This window comes from Panthera pardus, unplaced genomic scaffold (genome assembly GCF_024362965.1).
Source record: "Panthera pardus isolate Hobbes unplaced genomic scaffold, ASM2436296v1 HiC_scaffold_16, whole genome shotgun sequence".
Lineage (NCBI taxonomy): Eukaryota > Metazoa > Chordata > Mammalia > Carnivora > Felidae > Panthera > Panthera pardus.
This window is the reverse complement of record NW_026526721.1, coordinates 127980571-128006649: the sequence shown is the minus strand read 5'-3', so window position 1 is coordinate 128006649 and position 26079 is coordinate 127980571. Positions and strand designations below refer to the sequence as shown.

Genomic DNA, 26079 nt, shown 5'->3' with positions numbered 1-26079 from the left:
AGGAGTACTGATATATATCTACTATCAGGAAACTTGCCATTTCCCTAAATGTATGATTTTGCCTTGAGGTATTACTCATTGTATACAAGGCACAATAAACAAAGGAACATTTTAAAATGAGTGTTTCATCTTTGTCTTACTACTTTATAAACTTCTATTGAAATGTGCACAATGTATTAGTTTAAAAAGTACATACACAGAATGTACAATCTCACTATTTTCCTGATAAGGATGTGCAACCAAAGCCAGTTGGAGACTACTTAGCTGGATGCGGCCAGGGATGACCCAGAGCATTGAGACCAGGCCACATCCTCCCCTGGGTCCCTTGCTTTGTGCTCATGTGACACTTTGTTCTGAGTCTCAAGAGTCTTGGTCACATTCCTGGATAGTTTCCTATGGGAAAGCTCCCTATGTCTCCCCTGTGGCTCTGTTCCTAGGTCAAGGTGTCCAGCAGGCTGCATCATGGGAAGGTTTTCAGTCCAGGAGCCTTAGTTCAGCAGGGCACACAGGGAGAGAGCAGTTCCTCAGTTAGGATGGCCTTTGAAAGCCCAGGGGGTATGGTTTCTGGGGACACCTGGGAACAAGTGAAGGGTGTTGAACTTATCTTTGAGGTCAGCTTTATTCTCCTCTGACACCTTCTCTCAGGAAGGTCTTCGTTATTCTGTGTTTCTAGTCTGGATCTGGGGTAGTTCCTTTCCTCTATTATCTGTGGAATGAATACACAGGACTGGTGCAAGGCCAGCTTTGGTATCCTCAGATTCAGAAGCAGATCTACCCGCCCCCACCAACCCCCTTTCTGCTGCAGCTCTGCTCCTGGCACAGAGAGAGCGCGTATTAACAAAGGGTTGATTTTTCTTTAATTCCCTTACAATCAGCATTTTTGTGCTGGATACCATCCGTGCATCTTTCTAGAGCTCAGGAAATGAGGTGATCGGCCTGGGCAAGGAATGAAAGGGGCGGGATGAGGGGTGATTGGGCAAGTGGGCTGTGCAAACATTGGAGGTCAAAGATTCTGCTTGGCCCGCGGTGCGGGGGATAAAGCCGTGCGGAGGGCTGGGAGGCTGCGCAGAAGCCCATAGGTCTGTCCTCGCTGCTCCAAGCCACAGACTCAGGAAGATGAGGCTTGCCGTCCGTGCCCTGCTGGCCTGCGCGGTCCTGGGTGAGTGCTGGCGCGGGGAAGGCCCACATAGTTGTCAGCCCAGGTGCTCTTTGTACCCCCCACTCCAACATACCACTCCCTGGGTTCCCTGAGCATTTCCTTCACTCTTCCCCACCACACCCCTGCACCTGCTTCAGGACTGCCTCGAGTTCCCCTCTGTGCCTCTGCTGCCTTTTCGTGTCCCACTGTGCTTACTTGCTTCCATTCCTTGCTTTCCTCCTCCTCATTGTCCAGTAAAACTTACAGTATTAGAATACAACAAATTAGAGCACTTACATCATGGTTTATCAGATCCCTTCTATGAGGCTGCCTGAGTCGAGTCTGAACTGCTGAACATGGTATTCAAGACCTCTGGGATCTGACCCTGTCCTTAACCTTGGCAGTCTGATGTCCCACAGGTGCTCCTGGCACTGATGATGTCATGCTAAGAAGCAGGGCCACTGAAAGGTTTGGAGCATATCTGAAGCCAGGCTTCTTGTATTCTCACCAGTGAGAAGGGCAGTACAGCCCCAGCCTGAGAGGGTCAGGTGAGGGTAAATGAGGCCATGGATCCAGGCACTAGCACATCCTTGGTGTGGGGACTGCCAATGGATGGCCTCTGCCAATGCCCATCACCTCCTGAGATTGCTTGGTTCCCTTTGTCCTTTAACTTTCATCTGCCACTCCGGTGCGTTTGTTACACCTTTGGAGCCTCTGTGTTTAGTTATTTTATTTGTCTCTCCTGGAGAAGTTTACCATTGAGAATTGGCCCTGCATTACTTGCCTTTCCCCTGTGCACCCTCCCTTCCCCCCCACCAAAAGCACCTCATAGGACTGTGCAAGGTAAATGCAGGACTCAGGACAAATTCCTGCCTATGAGACTGCAGGTGGGACAGTTTAGAGAGGGTTTGCCACTGAATCTTGATGCCTCCTGTGACTTCTCATGGGCACAGGTAGGGTAAAGTGTGGTTGGGGCAGTAACTTCCCTGTGGCCCCTCTTTATGCATTCTGGAGAACCACTGCCCTCCCCCTTTCCTGCTTTGTGATTTGTGGATATTCATCAGCTTCCCTGAGTCAGCCTTCTGCTACTGATCCACAGAAAGTAGAGATGACAATGGGCTTTGGGAGTAGTGCAACCACATGATTTTAATAGCTACAGACATGGGTGGCTTTAGCTTCTTCTAATAGCAGCCCAAAAGACTGATGAAGATTGAAGGAGGGGTCATTGGAAACAGAGAGAACCACTAAAGATGTGGAGTTCTAGTTATTCCTGGAACAGAGGATGATAGAAAAGTATCATAGACAAATTCATTATCTCATTAATCATTTGCCCCTACCTACTGGTGAAACAGATGGAAAATAACTCAGAATGTCATCTTCTTTTGTTCCCTGGGTAGAGACCAAAGTCTGGAGACCTGGTATCTAGGCCAGTCTCAGCCACTAACAGGCTGGGTGACCTTGGCTAAAGCATCACTTTCTGAGCCCAGTTCCATCATCTTTAAAAGATGGTAATTCCTCGTTGTATGTAAGCGATGAGTCATGGGAATCTACTCCCGAAGCCAAGAGCACACTGTATACACTGTATGTTAGCTAACTTGACAATAAATTATATTAAAAACATAAATAAACACAAGATGCTAATTCCTACCTTGTTAGCTTCCCCAAATTGTAGTTTCAAGCCACTGCCTTCAAGTAGCTGAAAATGCCCTGTCACACCAATAAGGCTTATGTCCCGTGGCAGTCCCAGGATGGTGAGGCAAGGAGGCAGAGGGAACAGAGAGGAGTAGACAGTGGTCTCCACTTGAGAGCTGATGGTCAAGCCCACATCCCTCTGGCTAGCAGAGGGTGATTAGCAGGTGACTAGGAGGACTCTAGCGTTCCTTTATCTTGTCCCCAGCCTCAGAAGGCAGCAGAATCTGTGCCCTGGGGTGTTAATGGGAGGAGTGGGAGGAGGACAGGATAGAGGGGATGGAGGCTTCAAGACCCTTCAGAGGGTGCTGCTGTCTCTCCCACTAGCACAGGGACCTCTGGCCTCTTTCTCCTAGGGCTGTGTCTGGCTGTCTCCCCTGAGAAAACTGTGAGATGGTGCACTGTCTCAAATCATGAAGCCAGTAAGTGCTCCAGTTTCAGCGAAAATATGAAAACGGTCCTTGAGACTGGTCCCTTTGTCAGCTGTGTGAAGAAAACCTCCTACCTTGAGTGCATCAGGGCCATTTCGGTAAGTCACTGTTGCCTAAAAAGGAGTGGGAGAAAATCTGTACTTTCCTTTCTCTTCTGTTATTTTGGAACAACTCTTTACCCACAGGTAGGAGGCTGGTGTGTGTGACAGTCAACCTCCAATGCTAATAAAAGCACTTCAGAAAGGGAAATTGGAGTGCTCACTTTTAAGGGGTCTTGAAACAAAATCCAATGCTCTGAAAAGGGGGAAATTTTGAGGCACTAAGTTCTCTAAATTCAGGGGAAAAACAAGAATGTTTGCTATCAAAATTATTATATGACATTGTTTTGGAAGTTCTTGACATATCACAGGAAGTTGAACGATGCTCCCAGGGAAGAGAAATACAGTGCGAACTTCAGATGGTTGCTGAACCCTTTGTTTCTAGATTTTCCTCAAACTCTTCATTCCTTCATCTTTGTGCACATCTGAATGTGGGTCAGACCCTGTACTGGGCAATGGGGCTGCAGTGGTGAATTGAAACACACATGGTCATTAGTTTTGAGCTTACAGTACAGTCAGGAGAAAAGAAAAACATGCAACACATAGACTATAATTTCAAATTGTGTGATGTACAATGAAGGGAAAGAGTAGAATGCTCTGACAGAGACTTTCAGAAGAAACTTGTTTTGGCCTGAGTATCAAGGATAATCTCCCTGAGAGGGAAGCAATGAGCTGAGACCCTAAGGATGAGCATGGGTTAGCCTGCTTGCTGGGTGCCATGGGTAGAATACACCAAGTGGTGAACAACAATTTGTGCAAAGAGCCTGAGACAGGAGAGATGGGCTTTTTGAAGCTGCTGTAGGGAAGTCAGGATGACAGGAATAGAGCAAGCAGGAGACTAGAAGGAGTAATGAGATGGGAGATCAGCCAGATAGAGTATGATTCACTGAAGGAATCAATGATTTGATAAGAACAGCTGGTCTGCTGTGCGTGCGTGTTTTAATTGGATCTCAGTTGCAATCATGGTTTAATTCTAACCATTGAATTATGACATTTGTTCCATTTTAGTGCATGCATGCCCCTCTTTAAATGTTAATAACATAATATTATCCACAAACCTAACACAGGTTCTCAAAACTTCATCACTGCCAATAGCTTACTTCTAGGGCTGCTGTGTGGCAGTACTGGATTTTATGAGAATGGCCCCACTTAGTGTGGTATATCCCACTGACCTTACTTAAAACCACCGATGTGTTTCTCCATCCTGAGCAAACTGAATCCTAAAACTTTCTTACCTTTTATTTTCATTTTAAGATGTATATAGGCATGTATGAATCACGACACATTTTTGATTTGTGAAAAGTTTCCTAAACGTGACATTACTATGTGTTGTCTTCTCCTACTTGTTTTTTCCTCCTCGATATTATGCTAAGATTCACCCATATCATTGAATATAGCCATTGTTCATTCATTTTCAGAGCTCTACAATAGTCCATTATGTTAGTATACCACAATTTATTTTTTCTTTTCTGGTCATTAGGCATTTGGGCTATTTCCAGCTTTCTGTTATTCTAATCAGGGAATGACAAATATTTTTATATAAATCTCTTGGGACACAAGTATGAAGTTTCTCTTGAATATATATATATATATGTGTGTGTGTATATATGTGTGTGTGTGTGTGTGTGTGTGTGTGTGTGTATAGGAGCAGACTTGCTGTGCCGTGAGATATGAATTTGACTTTTAAGACAATGTCAAATGTGTTTGATTTTTAAGCAAATTCAATGTTGTTTCTTTTTCTTTCTTTTTTCTTTTGGGGGTGTAGTTGACAATTAATGTGGTTATTTAAATTTCTACTCCCACCAGGAGTGTATGAGGGAATAATCCTATCATTCTTGGTGAATTTGGTATTTTATCATTATTCAATTATCCCTGGCAGTGCTTTTTGACTGAACTCTATTTTTTTAATATTAACATTCTACACCAACTTTCTTCTGCTTAGTAGTCTTCTTCTATAGCTTTTTGCATTCCTTTATTTTCAACTTTTTGTGTGCTTCTGTTTCAGGTACATCTTTTGAAAACTGTTTATTGCTGGCTTTTGTTTATTAATGCATTCTGACAATCTCATTTATTTTATGTGGTAAACTAGGCCACTAATAATTGTTATTACTGGTAAATATGGACTTATTTCTGCCATATTACTTTTGATTTCTTAGTTCAGCCTTTCCTCATTTTCTGATTTTTCCTTTTCTGTTTTCAAAAATTGAGTTCATACATGTGTGTTCATTTGTGTTGTTTCCCCTTTTTTCCACTTTATTTATATTCTTTCATGATTTCCTTAAATTCGTACTATACACTTTTAGTTTACCAAAAGTTTATCAGAAGTAAGGTCCTCATCAGGATCTGGTCTTATCCCTTTCAGACAAATGAAGCAGATGCTGTGACATTGGATGCAGGCTTGGTGTTCGAGGCGGGCCTCCACCCCTACAACCTAAAGCCTATAGTGGCAGAGTTCTATAAGTCACAAGATGGTAAGTTCTTCCTGAGGACCCAGGAGAGAGTTTGTTGCTCTTATTCTCTCCTGGTAGATGCTGAGTTTGTCTTGTTCAGGCAGGTAATGGGGATTAAAGATGGATGAGCATTCCCCATTGGGTATCAGTGGGGAATGAGAGGTCTTATCAGCTGCTGAAGACACAACTCAAGGCCTTTGGGGCTTTGGGATGGTTGAGGACTGGTGCTCCTGACACTGACATTCTGGGCCAGGAAATGTGCTCCCTGGAGAAACAGAGCAGGCTGTGTACAACCTGACCTGAACCACTGGGGTTGAGAGCTACACAGAGGAGCCCTCCAAGAACCATAGGTGCCACAAACAGGGGAGAGACCACACTGGAGCCTATGCTCAGAGCCCCAACAGCCTTGCATCTCTTCTGAGAGCAACCAGCTGTCCCTGGGCCTGTGTCAGGGGACAGGAAGTACTTAGAATGAATGTGGTCCCTGTGCCACAACTCCTGTTTCCTGGTGGGCTTGGATTGGTAGGTATAGGCAGACAGACCCCCTGCAGGGCCATGGTAGGCAAAAATATTTGGGCCACATGTGTATGTGGCCTTCTTGCCCCTGTGTTTGCCTGGAGGGTTATTACAAATGTTCTCTCTGTGGTGCCTTCTTTCCCCTGCAAGTCAAGGCAGGTTTTCCTGATCTCTCTCTCTTTATGACCCAACCCAACAGAAATGTGCCCTGTGGATTCCCTTTTTCTACTAAGGAGCCCAGCAGCAAGGAGCAATATTTCCAACTGTTCCCCAGGCTAAAGGTCTTTCATTCACACTGTCCCTTTGCAGATAAAAAAACCCACTATTATGCTGTGGCTGTGGTGAAAAAGACCAGTGACTTCAATCTGGACCAGCTCCAAGGCAAGAAATCCTGCCACACAGGCCTTGGCAGGTCTGCTGGGTGGAACATCCCCATGGGCTTACTTTATTGGAAGTTGCCTGAGCCACGTGACTCTCTTCTGAGGGGTAAGTGGGCAAGAGGGTGAGTGCTATCAGGCAGGCCTACACAGGCCAAACTGGGGTTGCTCAGACATGATCAGGTGATCATGTGTGATGGGTTTTGGGGGTAGAGGTAGGAGGTATACCAACTTTAAGCTGGTCAGTTCTGCCACATCAGCAGTCCTTGGGAGGTGTCAGCTGTGTTTTTCTTCTCTGAGCTCTTAACATCCAACCAGCAGCTGTCCTGAGGAATGGGGGGGGAAGGGCATCAAGCCTGACAGAGGGCTTCAGTCAGGACCAAGTTTGCTCGGCCCTACTGTTCACTTCCCTGGGGTTCTTTCCTGTCTGTGGCTGTTGTGTTTCCCATTCTGCTGGAGCTTTTCTGGTGGCCATCTGTTGGCCATGAACTTGGCCTGTACCTCTATATGGGGGTCTCCTATCTCTCAGATAGGATTCCTAGAGGAAACCTCTGAGATGTTCCAGTCTGACAGGCAGAGAGGGGAGCTGACAGCAACCTGAGACAGGCCTGGGTCAATGGCAGGCACAGGCCTAGTTCTTGGGGAGGGAAGTCGGAGGACAAAGGTTAACTTGTCCCTCTTGGAAAACCTTGATCTTGGTCAGTGAACACATATAATGGTGTGCTGGGACTGGGTGTACTGGTTTTCCTTTAGTCACTCTCTGTTCTCTCATGATCCGGGACTGGGAGCTGTAACTGCCTGTGGCCAGGGTGGCTCATGGCCTTTGTTACATGTCTTATGTTGAGCAGCAGCGTCCAATTTCTTCATGGGCAGCTGTGTTCCCTGTGTGGATCGGACCACCTTCCCCCAACTGTGTCAACTGTGTGTGGGAAAAGACACAGAAAAGTGTGCCTGCTCCAACCATGAACCATACTTCGGCTACTCAGGTGCCTTCAAGTGAGTGAGACCAGCTGCTGTTCTATGATGGCCAAAGTGTCCAATGTCCTTAGGCTGTGAGACCCTACCTGGCCCACAGCAGAGCCCAGCCTGCAAAGAGGTGTCCAGGAGGCCTAATTTCTTCACAGTGACTCAGTGATTCAGCTGGGACTCTCCTCCAGGCCAGGCCAGTGCATACGCCTTTCATGTGATATCTGACAGGGAAGCACCTCTCCTGGAGTCCCTTTCTATCTCCCCAGAGCTTTTGATTTCTTAGTCCAGCCCAATGAACTTAGTCTAGCCCAATGAACCTGCCCAATGTGTCCTCTCACTGGGCTAAGCAGAGCCTATGGGACAGGCACATCATTAGTGTCTGGACCATTCTTCTGTGACTGACCCTCTGTTTTCTATTGTAGTAGTGTCTCGTGTTCAATGCACTGGCCTCTCTCCTGTCTTCCCTCACTACCCCTGTGCAGACAGCTCAATGGCTGATTTTTTGCTACATCTTTTACCTTGGTTATATCCTAAAATTTGATAGACAGCCAAGGCCACATTTCCTCTCTTAGGAGACTTGATGTATTTATCTTCCATTTCAGAAATTTGAAAACTCTGTTCTATATTAAAATATTTTCAATGATTTTTTTTTTTTGCTGCTTTGGGAAACATGATGAGGGATTTCTAGTTTCTATAAATTCATCCTCCCATCTTAGTGGCATATCAGTGCCCCATGGCGCTTCCTCAACTGTGGGTCTGCTCAGAGGCCTTCACCAGGCTCTGCCCTTGTCCCCAAGCTGGATGGTGTGATCAGACAGACCCTTAAGCCTGAGGAGAAGGGCCTACCCTGCAGTAATCCTTTTAATGTATTTCTTTCCCACAGGTGTCTGATGGATGACGCTGGGCAAGTGGCCTTTGTCAAGCACTGCACAGTACTGGGTAAGTGACAGGAGAAGAATTTGCATATCTCCTCCAGGCTGTGGGCTTTTTTTTTTTTTTTTTCTCCTTCTGCATTCCTCTTCATGGGCCATAGTTAGATATGAGCATACTGTGTTCCTCCTTTATCATTGCTTGGGCTTCTACTTGTGCAGAGTTGTGTACATATGGGGTCCTCACCTGGACTCCTGGGCCTCTTTCCATAATTCAACCTCCTGGACACAGGAACCCTTCTTGCCGGTCAATGTTGCCACAGCAAAGGATTGGGGGCTCATCTGGCTGACCTCGGCCTGAACTTGGCCCGCTGAGATGAGACCTGTTGTGGGTGTCAGGCAGTCACCCCTGCACTAGGCATCAGAAGCTTCCTTACCTGTGACTGGTTGTGGGATCTTATGTCAGTTCTCTTATGTGCTCTGGCTTTCATTTGCTCTAGGCATCTCAGCTTGTACATGTTATGATTTATTGGGATTGCAAGGGATAGGGACAGAGACTACAGCTCATGGCTCTGTCCTGGCTACAGTTGGCTCATCCAGGCTTTCTTCCCCCAGAGAACCTGCCAAACAAAGCTGACAGGGACCAGTATGAGCTGCTCTGCCGGGACAACTCCCGGAAGCCAGTGGATAAATATGAGGACTGCTACCTGGCCAGGGTTCCTTCCCACGCTGTTGTGGCCCGAAGTGTGGGGGGCAAGGAGGACTTGATCTGGGAGCTTCTCAACAAGGCCCAGGTACTGAATTCACTGTTCTCCCTCCTGCTTAGTGGTTCCTGATTGGATTTGGGGCATTTTCCTACATTCCCTTCTGGCCACTATGGAATTCCTTGTTTTCAGGACATAGTGGGAACTGTGCCACATATTATCCACTTGTGTGAAAGTGCCCAGCAGGGACTCAGGGTCACACGGGGTCTAGTCCTGCATTACTGCTTAATTCTATTTCTTTCTATCTAAACCAGGACTTCTAAGCCAAGGGCAAACACCCCCTCCCCCATAAGGCCTTCCATGACATCCCCAGAAGGAAATGATCTCTTTCCCAATGTCCCTCAGCCTGACTACAAGGGTGCTACACACACAGCCAGCTTTATTTCCTTAGAGCAGCAGAATCCCAGCACTGAGCCAACCTCCTCTCATCAAGCCATTCCATCTATCAAGAGTTTAAGTGGTAATCACACAGGGTCAGCCTCTGAAGGAGATCCATTTCTTATACTCAGTGAGCTGTCAACCCAGCCAGGGGGATAGGCCACAGAAACATGTTGCATGACTGTAAGAGGGCTGGGGGTGGGGAAGTTGCTGGGTGGGAAAGAGCAGGCCTGTCTGCCCTCTCTCCTGGAATCTTGAAAATTTCATCGTTTTAATTTCATTTTCTGGGGGGTTTGTTTTTCTTCAGTCTCCTTTTGCAGCATTCCTTGTTGCTGTAGCCATTTACTATTGTGTTTTACTATATACAGGAACATTATGGCAAAGACAAATCTACAGCCTTCCAGCTCTTCAGCTCAACTTTGGGGAAGGACCTACTGTTTAAGGACTCTGCCCAAGGGCTTTTAAGGATTCCCTCTAAAATGGACACCTGGCTGTACCTGGGATATGAGTATGTCACTGCTCTTCGGAATCTAAGGGAAGATATGCGTAAGTACTAGGGAAGGATCATGTGACCTTAGGAGCTAGGAAACCTGGTAAGGGCAGGGACCAGCAATAGACTCTTTCCAGGTACCAGAAGCCCACCCTGACATTTCTTTATCTGCCCAGCTTTGCCACCCAGTGTCAGACTGATGCTAAATGGTATCGGTCATCATGAGATGAGCCCGGATATCACCAAAAGGCATTGAAGGAAACTTATGCTTAAAATGATTTGGATTGATACGAGTATTATTTCCCTTGTATAAATCAGGGCCACCCTGCCTGCCCACTTTGTGAAACCAATTAGCCTGGCACAAAGTAAGGCAAAAAGAACAAAACTACTACAGACTTGTACATCTGCAGCCATATTATGATCAACATGTGCCATAATGAAGCTGGAGCTCTGGACGGGTTAATCCTGCTCCTGAACTTCCTTGGATCATTGTGGGGTTTGCTTGATCACTCTTTCATTCAACAGACATTTATTGATCATCTAGCCATAAACTGTGCTAGGTGCTGCGCATACAATGGTGAGACCAACATATATAAGATTCTGCTGCCATAAAACTTTCTCACACCAGTGGAGAAGACAAATAATGAATAGTCACTCTACTGAATGATTGATTACAAATGATAGATTTGCTCAAAAGAAGGGAAAACAAACACAACAGAACAAAATATCATGGTCTGATGAGACCATGAAAATAAAGAAAAATAGATCCTGGAGCTGTGGGAAAGCTTCCCCGAGGAAGTGACTTGAACTGAACTTGAAAATTGAATAGATGTCCATTTATTCAGCAGACATTTATTGCACTGACCACAAGCCAGGCACCGCCTTTGAATAGTGAGGGTGCCTTGGAGAATAAGACAGGCATAGCCCTTGCCCTGGCTGAGCTTATGTTTTCCTGCAGGGAACAGATAATAAACAATGAACAAATAAATAAGAACAACTCAGGATGTGCCTGTGTAGCTCAGTCAGTTAAGTGTCTGATTCTTGATTTTGGCTCAGGTCCTGATCTCATGGTCATGAGATCAAGCCCCACATTGGGCTTGGTGCTAACAGCATGGAGCCTGCTTGGGATTCTCCCTCTGTCTCTCTAAAGAAATAAATAAATAAATAATAACTTAAAAAAATAAAGTATTAAAAAAAAAAGGAACAACTCAGGTAGTTAAGTGCTATTTCAAAAAGAAGAAAAAAAAAAACAGGAAGAGCCTGACTGAAGTGATAGAGGGGTTGTGAGTGAAGTTGGCTTCTTAGAAGAAATTATCGTCTAAATGATACAACAAAGAGATTGTTACTGCCTTTGTTTTCTAAGGCTATTAATTCCTTGAATGGGATCTGTTTGTGTATTGCTGGCAAAATCCCAGCACTTTCATGAAGACAGTTAGCAGTATTTGTAGCCAGCAGGAACTTCTGAGGCCTCATCTAAATCTGGTTCTCTTCTTTATGCCCTAGGCTCTGATACCTCAAAGGATGAATGCAAGAAGGTGAAATGGTGTGCAATAAGTCACCATGAGAAGGCCAAGTGTGATATGTGGAGTGTAAATAGCGTAGGGAAAATAGAGTGTGAAACAGCCGAGTCCACCGAAGACTGTATTGCCATGATCGCGGTATGTCATTGCTGCCCCCACAGGGCAGCATCTCTACCACGGCTCTCTGCCTGTTCCTAAGGCTGAGTGAGTGTTCTTAGGAACGATATAAAAACCTGCGTTCCCAGGAACCTTGCCCTCATGTGTGGGAGCCCAGCCCCACAGAAGCTTCAGTACTTTTGATTTTATGGATCTGAAGGGCTCCTTAGGGTTCTGTTTCCTCCTGGTGTTAGTACACAGTGGAGGGCACTCTGAGCTGTGTCCACTTATGGGAGGCTGGACCATGGTGTGGTATGCCTGAGACCCATGGTGTGCCATGACAAGTGTGACAGGGCTGTGCTGATTGTGCAAGCAGGCAGAAGTTTAGCTTTGTTGATCACAAGAGCATCCCATGTCTGCTTTTGGAATTTTGAAAATCCTGAATGGTACAAAAAAGAAAATGAGAAGTACTTATAATCTTCTAACTCAGAGAAAATCCTGTTAAATGGGATCATATCATATTCACAATTCACTACACTTTCTTCTGATATCTAGTTAGCTTTTCCTATGTCACAAATCATTTTTTAGAAAACATGATCTTTTAATGTTGTAATCTATTTCATAGTGTGGATATGATGCAGTTTACTTAGCCATTTATCCATATTATCTATAATAGCATTTAGTTTCTGTCTTTTTGCTGTTATGAATTATACTTGCATGTTTTACATTTTATGAATCATACATTTCACTGAGATAGTTTCCCATATATTTAATTACTCCTTTAGGGTATATTTTGAAAAAGTATATTTCCAGGCCCAATGGAAAGCTTGGCAATCTTGTGGAATTTAAGCATCTCTATAATTCAGGACTTATAAACCTGACAATTAGGTCATTCAAGAATATTTTACTCATTCAGTAACACTTTGACTACACCAAGCACTGAAAGAGAATGCAACCTCATGGCCATGATTCAGGGCCGGAGCCCCATCAGGAGGCATTCTATGCCACAGACATGGCCTTGTGTCCCTGATGCCACTCATCTGTCTTACAAATAAGAACTTTGGTTTCCAGAAAGTTATTGTAGAAATGTCTGTAGGACAGTGCATCCTTATGAGAGGATAGGAGGACTCAATGTGGGTCTTTGCTCCTGGAAAAGCTAAGCAAGGCACCCCAAAATAATCATCAGTTCATCATGCTTTGGGTGAAAATCAGAGTACGTTTTATTTTCTGTGCTGGGTGTTCCTGACTGATAGATCCTCTGGGGGTCTGGTATAAGTACCTGCTATCTCCTGGGGCCTTCGTGGCCTGTACTGGGAAGGCTGCTTCAAGGAAACAGCTGGAAGGACAGGTAGGACAGGAGATAGCCTCGTCACCTGCTTTAATGTGCTGTGTCTTTGCAGAAAGGAGAGGCTGATGCCATGAGCTTGGATGGAGGCTTCATCTACATAGCAGGCCAGTGTGGTCTAGTGCCTGTCCTGGCAGAGAACTACAGTAAGTGTAGGGAGTGTCTCTCAGTGTTTTATTTCCTTTGGGCCAGTGAGAAGAGATGGGAAAATCATAGCCTGATTCACACCGCATTGGCCATAAAGCTCTTGCTTACTGAGCACCTCCTGCTTCCTAGGCTCTGGGCTCCCCCCTCATCTCTAATCCCCACAGTCATGGCAAAGGACAGAATCTTCTATCATACTTTCCACCAGAGGGATAGGAAGCTTGGCACTGGGAAGTTCCAGCTAAAAGTGACCTCTCTGCAGAGGACAGCTGGGATTCCTGGAAGGTCTTCTTGCTTCCCCAAATCACTTCTCCTGTAGTCCCAGTGCAGGGACTCAAGTATAGCCGGAGGACTGTGGCCACAGGTCAAAACAGAGCAGGAAACTTGAAATGCACAATTTTTGGCTAACTTCCAGAGGCCAGTGAGTGAAAGTGAACTTGAATCATCCAGACAGCCTGGACTGTTTGGGAATGTGGTAACATATAGATTGTTTTCCTGGCTCTTTTTATTCTGAGCTGCACATAGAAATGGCATGACTTTCAATGAATAAATGTTTAATGATTTTTTCATTTTTTCCTCCAGAAACTAAATACCCTGAGTGTAGCAAGAAGCCAGAGAAAGGTGAGTTGGGATTGGTACCTCAGGAGTTTCATTCTTATTACTTTGGGGAAAGGGTAAGGTATATTTAAATTCAAATCAGAAGTAGGTAAGGCAATAGAAGAGACCAATTTTTAGAGTACAAAAGAACCCTAGAAGGATGATAATTGATAATGATGGTTACTCTTTTAGACTTGCCATGACTTGCATGCAGGATTTCTCATTTAATCCTATTAAGTGGGTACTGTCATCCTTTAAGGATGCCATAAGAGAACCAACAGCTCATGAGGTTACAAGTTGTCTAGGCTCCTATATCCAGCAAGCAAATTTACACCCTCCCCACCACTCCCAACTCTTTGTATTACATGAGGCCTGGACAGTTTTAGATGAGAGTTAGCACCAGGAGTCTTGCTCATATGTGCCTGGCAGGCCTGAGCAGAGCGGCTCACACGGGCATATGTCTAGGAGCATGAAATTACCCAGTCTCCCAGCCAGGCTGGGCCCAGGAACCCAGGCCGGTTTGGCTCTCAGTTAATGCTCTGGTGGGGATGGGTCTAGAAAGATGGGATAGGAACAAGACTGGAAATCTTGTCAAGGTGATCACTGGGTCCCAGAGCTCTGGTGCTCAGATCTCTCCAGCCATTTTCCAGACATTAGTGTGCAACTTTGTCCTTGTGACCTCCCCTGTTACAACCTCCCAGCCTCTCCCCCTCATTCTAGGAGCCAGACTCTTTAGCTGAAAATAGAAAGACCTGGTCTTACTCCACAGATAAGGCTTCTCTGTTTTCTGGTGTGAACAGTTGACTGAATTAACTAAATTGGAAGGTTGAAATCATGGGTTGATATTCTATTCACAGTTTTAGGAGTAGCCTGTATTTCCTGCTACAGATGGTAGCTGACTTGATTTTGAATTTCTACTTCACATATTTATTTTGGTGCAAACCTGTATTCTCCTCATGGCCAGAATATTCCCTGTAGTTTATTTGGTCATTTACTACTCTTTCCTAATTGTGACTGTATAAAATGTAAGAGTCACATGTGCTTTTCAGTATCCATTCCTCTGATACCCCACAGTGGAAGGTGAGTTGCTGGTTTATAACTTTACTAGTTTTATGCATTTAGGGAAGACTGGTATACCAACCGTTGCTCTGATGATGATCTTTTCTTACTATTTTGTTTTTTAAGTTCAGAATAATCTCCATCTGACAGAATGACTGGTACTTCCTCTCAGTCTTGCTTTTTTGTTTTTTTAAATTAATTTATTTATTTTGAGAGAGAGAGAGAGAGATCATGGGGGGGGGGGCAAAAAGAGAGAGAGGAAGAGAGAGAGAATCCCAAGAAGGCCCTGCACTGTGAGCACAGAGCCTGACACAGGGCTCAAACTCACGAACCTTGAGATCATGACCTGGGCCAAAATCAAGAGTCAGACACTTAAACGACTGAGCCACCCAGGCACCCCACGTTTTGTTTTTATAAGTAGGCTCCATGCCCAGCATGGGGTTTGAACTCATAACCCTGAGATCAAGAGTTGCATTCTCTACTGAGCACGCCAGGTGCTACATCTCAGTCAGTTATTGGGAAGACCCTTTCAAAGGCAGAAGGAATGATTGGGGATAATTTTGTTTCCATAGGGAAATGGCAGGTTTTGATTGTAGATAGATACTCTGGAAGGCCCGGGGTTGTTAATACTTTCTTTTTTTGTGTCTTTCCTGTAGGGTATCTTGCTGTGGCTGTGGTTAAAAAATCAGCAGATGCATCCCTCACCTGGAACAATCTGAAAGGCAGGAAGTCCTGCCACACTGCAGTAGATAGAACTGCTGGCTGGAACATCCCCATGGGCCTGCTCTACAACAGGATCAACAGCTGTGAATTCGGTAAGTGAATCCTGGGAGGGTGCTGTGATCAGAGCCAGGCTGGAAAGAGGTATTCTGGAAAAAAGTGGTATGGTGCAAAATGCTGTGGCCCTGGTTTTATAATAGTAAAATTTGGTTAAAATGAACCTCAAGGAGATACCTAAAAGGGTTACTAGGGCTGGGGAGCTAAATAAGACTGGTTCTTTTTGGTTGCACATATGGCTTGAGTAAACATATGTTTACTTCTCTCTTTCATTAAAAAAAAAAAAAAAGAGGTAAGCAGTCCATGGCTGGCTGATATGGTCACTAGAAGCCCAGGCTCCTCTCTTTCTGTTCCACCATTGTGAGCACGGGGCCTCTGTCTTCAAGGTCAACAATGGTAGCCATCACATCCATGATTCAGGCAGCCTCAAGGAGCAAGGAATAAAGGGAGCTTGAAGTGTAATGCCACCTGCTGTCGCTTTATTAAAGGAGCTACCCAGGAAATCTAAATCAATTACTTCAAGTAACTTCTTACTGTTCAAAACTCAGGCACACAGTCACTCTTAGCTGTAACAGAGGTTCGAGAATGTCCTCTTTTATTTGGGCATGTTCTGTCCCAAATAAAACTAGAACTTTGTTCAAAAATTAAAAATAGAACTACTATATGATCTAGCAATTTCACTTTTGGGTATTTGTCCAAAGGAAAACACTAACTCAAAAAATTATATACATCTCCACGTTCATTGCAGCAGTATTTATAACAGCCAAGATATGGAAACAGCCTAAGTGTCCACTGAAGAACGAATAAAATTTGAGATACACACACACACACACACAAAACACTTTTATTCAACCGTGAGAAAGGAAGAAATCTCGCCATTTGCAACAACATGGATGGAACTTGAAGTTGTTACACTAAGTGAAGTATTTTAGGTAGAGAAAGACAAATACTGCATAATCTCACTTATATGTGGAATCTAAAAAAAAACCCCAAGCTCATGGATATGGAAAACAGATTGATAGTTGCTAAAGGTGGGGGGTGGGGCAATGGGCAAAATGGGTGAAGGGGCAAAAGATACAAGCTTGTAGGTATAAACTAAATAAATCCTGGGAATGTAATGTACAGCATGGGGACTATAGTTAATAAAACTGTATTGCATTTTTCCAAGTTGTTAAGAAAGCAGATCTTAAAAGTTCTCATTACAAGAAAAAAATTTTGTGACAACATACGGTGATGGATGTTAACTAGACTCATTGTGGGAATCATTTTGCAATGTATTGCTATAGCGAATCATGTTGCACACCTGAAACTAATGTAATGTTACATGTCATCTATCTCCCAATAAAAAACAATGGAGAAAAAATTAAAAGAAAAAAACCCAACTAGATCTTTGTTACTAAGGAATAAGGGGAAATGACTGTTGGGTGGACAGTACAATCCCTGCCACTGGGCTTTCTAGGTAATGTGAATGTGTGGAATCCTTGGATCTCTTTAAGGTCTTGGCAATCTCACTGAGGGGCTGCCCAGCTCTTAGGCCCTTTCAAAGCGGTGAAAACCAGTTTATTCTCTGTGTCCACTGAATATCTTCAGGTATGAGTTTAGTTCTACCCCTGAAAAATGTATATGTAAGTTAACCATAGACAAATAGTTTCTAAAGGTTATTTACATCAACTTTCTGAGTACTTCCTCCTTGACACCTCCAAATATGTGCAACTGCTTTAAAAGGAGAGGCCTCTGGGGCACCTGGGTGGCTCAGTCAGTTAAGCGTCCGACTTTGGCTCAGGTCATGGTCTTGTGGTCCGTGAGTTCGAGCCTGGCATCGGGCTCTGTGCTGACAGCTCACAGCCTGGAGCCTGTTTCAGATTCTGTGTCTCCCTCTCTCTCTGACCCTCCCCCGTTCACGCTCTGTCTCTCTCTGTCTCAAAAATAAATAAACGTTAAAAAAATTTTTTTAAATAAAAATAAAAATAAAGGAGAGGCCTCTGAAGACAGTTATGAACCAGACAAGTCCTGTGTGTAGGGACCGGGGATATTTCTGCACTGGGGTGTTCTCTGACAGCAGTTTGAGAGGAGGCAAAGTATGGCTGGGGTGATACCCAGAAAGCTTGGGCTCCCCACCAGCAAGGGCACTACCTCTGCTCTTCTGAACTTCCTGGCAGTTTCACAGCCATCAGAGAGCAGCTGAGCTGTGAGTAAAACCCCCAAGCTCTTAATTGAGTTTGGAGTTCTAAGTTCTATTAAAGTCTCTTCTAAAAAATAGCAATGGAAGGAAAATCCTGAAAACAAGTGGCACATGCTCAGGGAGTGAGACCTTCAATTTTATCACTTTTATGTCAATTTTCATGTCATTTCCTTCTCTTCTCTCTTTAGATAAATGATGACACTATCCAGGTACCCATGGAATCCTCTGTACCTGACTTGTAATGCTCTGCTGACATCTATTCCCAGCCTCAATTAAGTTTTCTTTTAAAGCCTGGACCCTGGCAGGTCCTGACTTGGTGGTGGGTCACAGAATGAATATGTTCCACTTATCCTGGGCCATACACACCTGTTATGTGTTAGATGAAAGCTACTCATATTGACTCAGTTAGGAAGAGCTGACTTTCTCTTGTCCTTCTACACAGATAAAATTTTCAAACAGAGCTGTGCCCCTGGATCTATGCGAAATTCCAGTCTCTGTGCTCTGTGTGTTGGCTCGGCAAAAACTCCAGGAAAGGAGTGTATTCCCAATAGCCATGAGAGATACTATGGTTACACGGGGGCTTTCAGGTGAGTCTTTTAATCCTGACACAAATATAATGATAAACCCAGCCCTGACAAGATTGTTTTTTAGGAACTAAAGTGAGATTATTATGTTCCTGGCCTGTTAGTCTTGCATGTATTAGGGTGCCCCATTTAGCAACTGTATTAGAACCCTGTGTGAAGGAGCATCCAAGTGCCTCCAGGACACTATCTCTAGACCTGGCTCTCATAGCAAAGACTGACAGTACAATGCAGATTAGAAGTTCTCAACAGGGGGGCGATTTTCCCCTCAGGGGAAATTTGGCAGTGTCTGGAGATGTTTTTGATGATCAAATGGGGTTGAGGGAGGGTGCTACTGGCATCTAATTGGTAGAGGCTGCTAAACATCTTACACACACAGGAAAGCATCCTACAACAAAGAATTGTTTGGCTCAAGATGTCACAATTGCCAAGGTGAGGAAACACTGCCAGAGTTGAATACAGGAGTCAGGAGTCTGGTTCATGCTTTTCTAGGCACCTCTGGGGAACCTATGGCCATATTCACCTGGCAATACACAAAAGTAACCTGCAGGACTTCTACATTCCCAACTGCCAAGTCTATTTCATGGGGTAGTTGTTACTTATACAAAGATGCCTATGCACCTTTTGACCTTATTGCTTTTTAACTGTCTTATGATTCAGCCTTGTGTTAGTAGTTCATGAGTCCATCATCTGCACAATGATGGTGGTATTCTAACTGAACTTCTCAGTAGTGAAGGAGAAAAGAAAGGTTATCCTAATTCTCCAGTTAGAACCACCTGGTGAGTTAGTGTAAATACAATTCACAGTCCACAGATTCCCAATTTTTACAAAGTAGAGTGTGAGTAAGAAATCACCTTATTGGGACACTGCCCCTCTAATATCTCTATTGATGCTAGGGAAATGCTATAGCTCTATTGAAGAAACTATGCCATAACTTAGCATTTAGTGTATGGAATTGAGATTAGATAACCACAAAGCTAATTGGAGGTTTTGTTTTCTTTTCTTTATTACTTACATTAGTAATCTGTAAGATTAGTGATAGAATGGGAGTCACAATTGCTGACATCAGATGGCTAGCCCTGGATCTATCAGGTGGCCCTCCTGAATGACAGATGTTGTCTCTCTGACCTTCTCTCTTCTCTCTCTCTGTCTGGCACTCTGCAGGTGTCTGGTTGAGAAGGGAGATGTGGCCTTTGTGAAAGACCAGACTGTCATGGAGAACACTGGGGGTATGTTCACATGCTCCTCTGTCCCCACAAATTGGGGTTTCTGGGTTCACTTATGGTCAGGATGCCTTTGTGGATGTGTATGTACTCTGTTAGACTCCAGAGCTCTGACCCTTGACCTGTTTTTTTCAGTGGAGAGAGAAGTGTTCACCTGGGTAGGCAGAATGGTAAGGACCATGAGGTTCTTCTAGTGGCCCTGAATTGGTGCAGGCATTGCCTTTCCCCTAAATACTTCAGTGCACACTTTGTAGGAATGAGGACATTTTCTTATATGTCTACATTATAATTACTGAGATCAGGAAATTGATATTAACATGCATTTAATATTTACCATGTTCACAGCCCATACTAAGATTTTGTGAATTGTCCCCAAAAGGTCCTTTTTAACTATTTCCTATGTTTCTGGGTCCAATATATATATTCCAAATATATTCTAGGTCCACTGAAAAAAACCTAGAGACAATAGTACACCAGAGGGAATGAACACCAAGATCTTTACTTCTAGAACCATTCTCCAATAGCAGGAGCCAGGGACACTTGGAAAAATAGCTGATTCTAGGGCTAGGGCAGGAAAAATATAAGGTGAGCCTGGAACATCATGGTGAAAATTTTGGGATATATCAAAATATACAGGAGCCATTTTTAATGATCCCCACTGGCCAAATCTGGGACATTTTGAGCACTAGAAGAAATAATAATGGTAGTAAGATAATGACTTGTTCAATAAAATGGGAATATGGGATAATAATATCCTGATTAAGCAAATGAGGATAAAAGGAAACATCTTCCTTATTGTGGAACAAGAATAAATGGAGGAATACTGTAATTATACAGTTAAAAAAAACTATCATTTGGCAAACAATATAGTAATAATTGTTTCAAACAAGAATCATCAATGGGTACTAAAACTAGTGGGTGAATATTAGATGCCGTGACATTAAAAAACCTAACAAAAATTTTTTTAAAGTTAGTAAGAATGAGCACTCCACCTGCCCCCTCCTATCACTAACTGCTTAGAGAACCTGCTACAGTGCAGGTAAGTATTACCTTGCTTCCTTTCTCATGTCCCTTCACCCAATCCCAGATCATCCCAGCAACTCATCTAGAATGAACTAGCTTATCACCAACTCCTCTGAGAATCCTTCCAAGATGGCATGCCCCCATCCCACAACAGAATCTTCCATCCATATGACTAGTACATTGGGTTCATCTCATTCTGTAATAAACTGTGGCTACAGAAACTCTTTGAGCTCTTTTTTCCTTCTTTTATACCCCAACTATGGTAAGTGGCACACAGAAGTTGCTAAGTACTTACTTGAAGGACTACTGTGTTGGCTAATTTTTCTTTCTTTTCTCCTATGACTGTTGCTTTTTCCTTTAAAGGCTGCCCTTTTTCCTATGACTTGAGTTTTACCCCTAGATTGGTTCTTTATTACCCCTTGATTTTTAAATTTTTTTTCTTTGGTACTGTTCTGAGTGGGGTTTCTCTCTCTAGCTCTCACCTCTGCACCCTGCAATGACTCCAAAATCCTTACCCCCTGAGGAGAAGGTAGAGCAGAGGCCTCAACTGCCTTCTAAATAACACTCTGGAGTCTCTATTTGCCATGTGGTCATTTTTATATACAAAGTTCACTGGCACTGCAACCTCAACCGCTATGAGTCCAAACTTCTACTATTTCTTTCAAAATCCACTCCTCTTCTTAGCTTCTATCCCTTTTGAGGCCTTTATCATCTGCCCTGACAGTTGGGCCTAGGTTAGTCTCCCAGTCAGTATGTATAACACAGGTTACACACCTAAAACCATGTCTCCTCCAGCCATCTCTCCCTAATGAATATGTTCTCACCAAGATGGTTCTCCGCTCATACAGCATTTAGAAATATAAATAGAAAATGTTACTATCTGCATCCGGAATTGTTGCTTTTGGTTTATGTGCTATTTTCCCGCTCCAATAAGACTGTATCTGACAGAGGGCGGACAACATAGTATTGAATAAATGCTTAAATTATGAAGTAGAACAGAATTGGTTTGGAGAGAATGATGGTGGGTTTCATTTGGAGGGAGCTGAGTTGAAGGGAATGGTAAGAAAGGGCAGGATAAATGTTAGAAGGTGAGCAAAGATGTGTGCAGTTACTCATGGGAGAGACACAGGCAATTTGGAGTTTTCTATTAAAACTGTAAGTCTATATTTGGGGAGGGTAGGAAAAGAGGTATTTTTACTTTATAAATAATACACAGCTTTATGGTAGCTAATTCATGCATTAGTTGTTCAATTAAATAAAATTAAATCAAAATTAAATTAAGAAAAAGATTGCAACGCTGCCTTTTAGATGAGAAGTAAAAACTAGGAAAATATATTTGAGAAGTGCCTCAGGAGGAAGGAAACCTTGAAAATGGGTGAGATTTTCTTTTTTTTTCAGGGAAATTACAGAAACAATGAAGAAGCTGAGAATAGGATATGGACCTGTACGCACAGAAGCATGTGTGCATTTATTTTCATGTAGAACCAGTATGAGCACATCAGATTTAGAACACTGGTCCAGCTTGCAAAATGGCCCCAGGGGAAGTTCTTTTGCTTGCTGATGCCAGATTGTATTGCACAGAGAGCCACGTTCTTCCTGTGCTAGAGCAAGAAGTCCAGATGCTTTGGAATTTAGTAGAAATGAAGATGTTTTTGAACATCATTCACAGATATATTTCACTTTCTCCTGGTTGGGTGGGACAGGTTGGAAGGGATGGTCACTAGGAATTCTTGGTTGAATGTTGAATCTGTTGAATCAGACTTATATACATGTGAGTGTCTCTTCCTCTCCACATCACTGTGACCCCAGTGTGTGCACTTCTGCTGGCCAATGGCTCTAGGTCCTTCACATGTCAGTGGGTTGGTTATGTGCCCTCAGTGAAGGTGCCTAACCAAAGCTATCAGCTGTGGCTGACCCACCTTCTCTGTCCCCAGGAAATAACACTGAAGAATGGGCTAAGGATCTGAAGATGGAAGACTTTATGCTGCTGTGTCCTGATGGCAGCAGGAAGAATGTGACAGAGGCTGAAAAATGCTTCCTAGCCCATGCCCCGAATCACGCTGTGGTCTCACGGAAAGATATGGCAGCTTGTGTTAGCAAAACATTACTTGAGCAGCAGGTATGGACAAGCCAGGGCCTGCCATTTTTTCTTCCTGGTGTGTGTGGATTATTTGGGGGAGTTCAGTGTTAAGCACAGCCCTCACTCCAGCATTCTCTTTCTGGAAACTAGAATTGGGAGGCTGTCACTTGTGGAACTGGATCTCCCAGGCCCAGGTCTGCTTATATCTCCAGGTCACTGGAGATTAGTTCCCACGTGATCCACTGGCTCTGGGGTCCATGCATCTGCCTTCTTGCTCACCCTTGACCTTGCTCTATGGTACCGTCATTTTCTCCTTGTATCCTTTTTGAAAATGAAGGAGAGTAATCCTGTGTCCTAGCCTTCACTGATATAAGTCATGAAATGTGAACTGTATTTCTCTTGTTTAGAGAGACTGAGAACCACTCCAACAGCCAGAAACACAGGACCTCTATCCTCAGGCAGCTTGTCCTCTGGGGAGAACAAGCAACCCAGGGCCAGCCTTGTTGTGAGGGGGAGGGGGAAGAGGCTGCCTGAGTATTCTAATCCTGAGAGTCCTCTACCCACACACACCACTTTCTCCTCAACAATAGCTTCCTGCCTGCCATTAGTTTTCTTTAAAAAAAAAAAATTAAGATAGCATATTTTCGTGAGCCCTCTTAAGGTAAATGATAATAATAATTAGCATTTAATGAACATTTCTTAGGTGCTAAATGGAATGTTAAACTTTTTGTAATCATCATTTCACTTATAATCCTACAAGGCCTAGAGTTAAGCCTCTTGCCCAAGATGGGATCAAAGATGCAGTCAAACATGAAATTTAACAACTCCCTATACCACCCCTTGTTGTGCTCCGTTTACTATCTTCTTTGATAGTAATACTTGGAAGGAACATGTTTCTGTCCTCTCATTTCCTGGAAGCAGTCTCCAAGGCCATAGCCAATGAAGTGGGGAAGAGAGATCAGGGAAGTCAGGAGTGACTAGGTGGGTGGGAGGGACTTTCCAGAGGTGAGACTAGGATGCACCCCATAAAGGACATGGGGCCTCATGAAAGCATGAAGCTGGGGCCAAAAATGGGTCAACGCCAGGCGAGACATATGGAAACATCCTGAGGCATCCTCTGCAGCTTCCCTTGCTTCCCCAGGGCTGGTTTCCAGCTTTCATCCCCCTGAAACCAATCCTTGTATTCTCAGCTATTCACTGCCACAGACCCTCATGTGTTTTCCCTCTATCTGACAGGAGTTGTTTGGAAAAACTGAAAATGACTGCTCGAGCCAGTTCTGTATGTTCCACTCAGACACCAAGGACCTTCTGTTCAAGGATGACACAACATGTTTGGCCAAACTTCCGGAAGGCACAACATATAAATCTTACTTAGGACCAGAGTATATCACAGCTGTTGCTAACCTGAGACAGTGCTCCACCTCAAGTGAGTAAGAGAAACAGCATGGGGAAAGATGCCAAGCAAACATGGGTGGGGTTCTAGGTGGTGAGTAGAAAAGGAGGAGTGGGCTGTGGCCCTCTGGGGATGACCAATAGACAAGACGAGATGATGAGAGAACACCGTAATCCCAGTGCGTGTGAAAGGCTTCTTGTATGGGCAGATGGTAAGGTGGACACAGGCTCAGGGCACTAAGGTAATGAACTGCCCAGACATGAAGAATTCCATGTTATTACTAGGGAAAGGAAGAGGTTGTATGTACCCAATGCTCATTGCTCTGCAGTAAACTCCTTTTTTAAAATTAAAAAAAAAAAGTTTATTTATTGATTTTTGAGTAAGTGAGTGAGAGAGAGAGAGAGAGAGAGAGAGAGAGAGAGAATCCCAAGCAGGATCCACATGCTGAGCCTGACACAAGGCTTGATCTCACGACTGTGAGATCATGACCTGAGCCAAAATCAAGAGTGGGATGCTTAACTGACTGAGCCATTCAGGCACCCCTACTAAACTCCTTTTTATATAGAGCTGAACTGTCCAATATAGCAGCCTCCAATTATTTATGGCTATTTAAATTTAAATTAATTAAAATTAAACAAAGTTAAAAATTTAGTTCCTCAGCTACACCAGCCACAATTCAAGCAGTCAGTAGCTACATGTAGCAACAGACAGGTGAGCAAACAGAATATTTCCATCATCACAGAAAGTTCCCTTACACAGCACTGCTTTTGAGAGCTTGAACAATGACAATTTTTATAATTATAAAGTTGCTATACCTACTGCTCATTGAGAACACCAGTTTTCTAAGCCTCAAAATAACAATAAAACACACCTTTGCACTTTAACTATGCTGGACATCATTGAATCCCTTGAAATCATTTGGAAGAGGTGAGAGAATAACATGTGGATGGAGGGAGGTTATTCTTTAACTCCTGTGTGCATATAAGTGAGCCATGGTCCTTAAAATACTGATTCACAGGCTGTGGGGATACTGATTCAGCAAGTCTGTGCCAGCGTCCCATAGTTCCAACGTAAGGAACACGTTTACCCACAGCCACCGTTGTGAGCACCCAGGTTACATTTACCTAACCTATATCCTCCAGAAGGGGACAAAGTCTCGGTCTGCTATTCTTTGCTCCTTCTCCAGCCCCTAGCTTGGAAACTGGCATGTTCCAGGTACTTGTTATTAGTTCCTCACCTGACTGAGGAGGCCAGAGAGGACAGTCCCACCAGGCTCCTTCCAGCTACATGGATTTAGGTGTAGGAAACATGCCTATAAGACACAAGGTGGGGGATGATACAGGGCAGGGAACCCATGTTACCATCCTTGGTGCACAGTACTGCCCAGAAAGATACAGGAGCTGGGTGGGCAAGTGGAGAAGGCCACTGAGAGAATGGCCTAGTCCACCTGTAGACCCCTAGTGGGTCTGAGTGCTTTTGTCTCTGATTTAACTGCTCATTCACTCAACAAAAAATAAACATAAGTAGATTTTGACTGACCTACCTCTCTTCTCTGCTCCACAGAACTCCTGGATGCCTGTACTTTCCACAAAGATTAAAATTCAAGAGGTGGAGCCACACCAGATGGAGATGGGAGCTCATGTGACCCATAAGCTTCCCTTTAGGTCTAGCTAGCCTGAGTGGTTTGTTTGGCTTCACAGTTTGGCAGTGGTGTCTCTGCAGAACATAAAATAAAAATTATTATGGTGTTATCTTTTAAAAACTTCATTCGTTTCTAAATGGAAGAATTTTTTTTTTAAACACTACCTGACTAAATACATTTGCAACTAAGCACTTCCTTCAGAGCTCAAGTTCATCTGACATCTTCCACAGCTTTGATTGTGGTACCAT

The 26079-nt window shown here is 43.9% G+C and overlaps 1 protein-coding gene across 1 annotated transcript; it reads left to right on the top strand.

The window, feature by feature from the left end:
- The first annotated feature begins 1026 nt into the window (after positions 1-1026).
- TF (transferrin) lies at positions 1027-25940 on the top strand. Its single transcript, XM_019436870.2, has 17 exons — positions 1027-1159; positions 3184-3356; positions 5719-5827; positions 6632-6808; positions 7548-7695; positions 8552-8607; positions 9153-9331; positions 10048-10225; positions 11673-11827; positions 13186-13276; positions 13857-13895; positions 15587-15745; positions 18332-18476; positions 19635-19699; positions 22651-22835; positions 24033-24222; positions 25753-25940. The coding sequence occupies exons 1-17, from the start codon at positions 1117-1119 to the stop codon at positions 25785-25787; spliced, it is 2127 nt and encodes a 708-aa protein (XP_019292415.2). The 5' UTR covers positions 1027-1116; the 3' UTR covers positions 25788-25940.
- Positions 25941-26079: the final 139 nt, after the last annotated feature.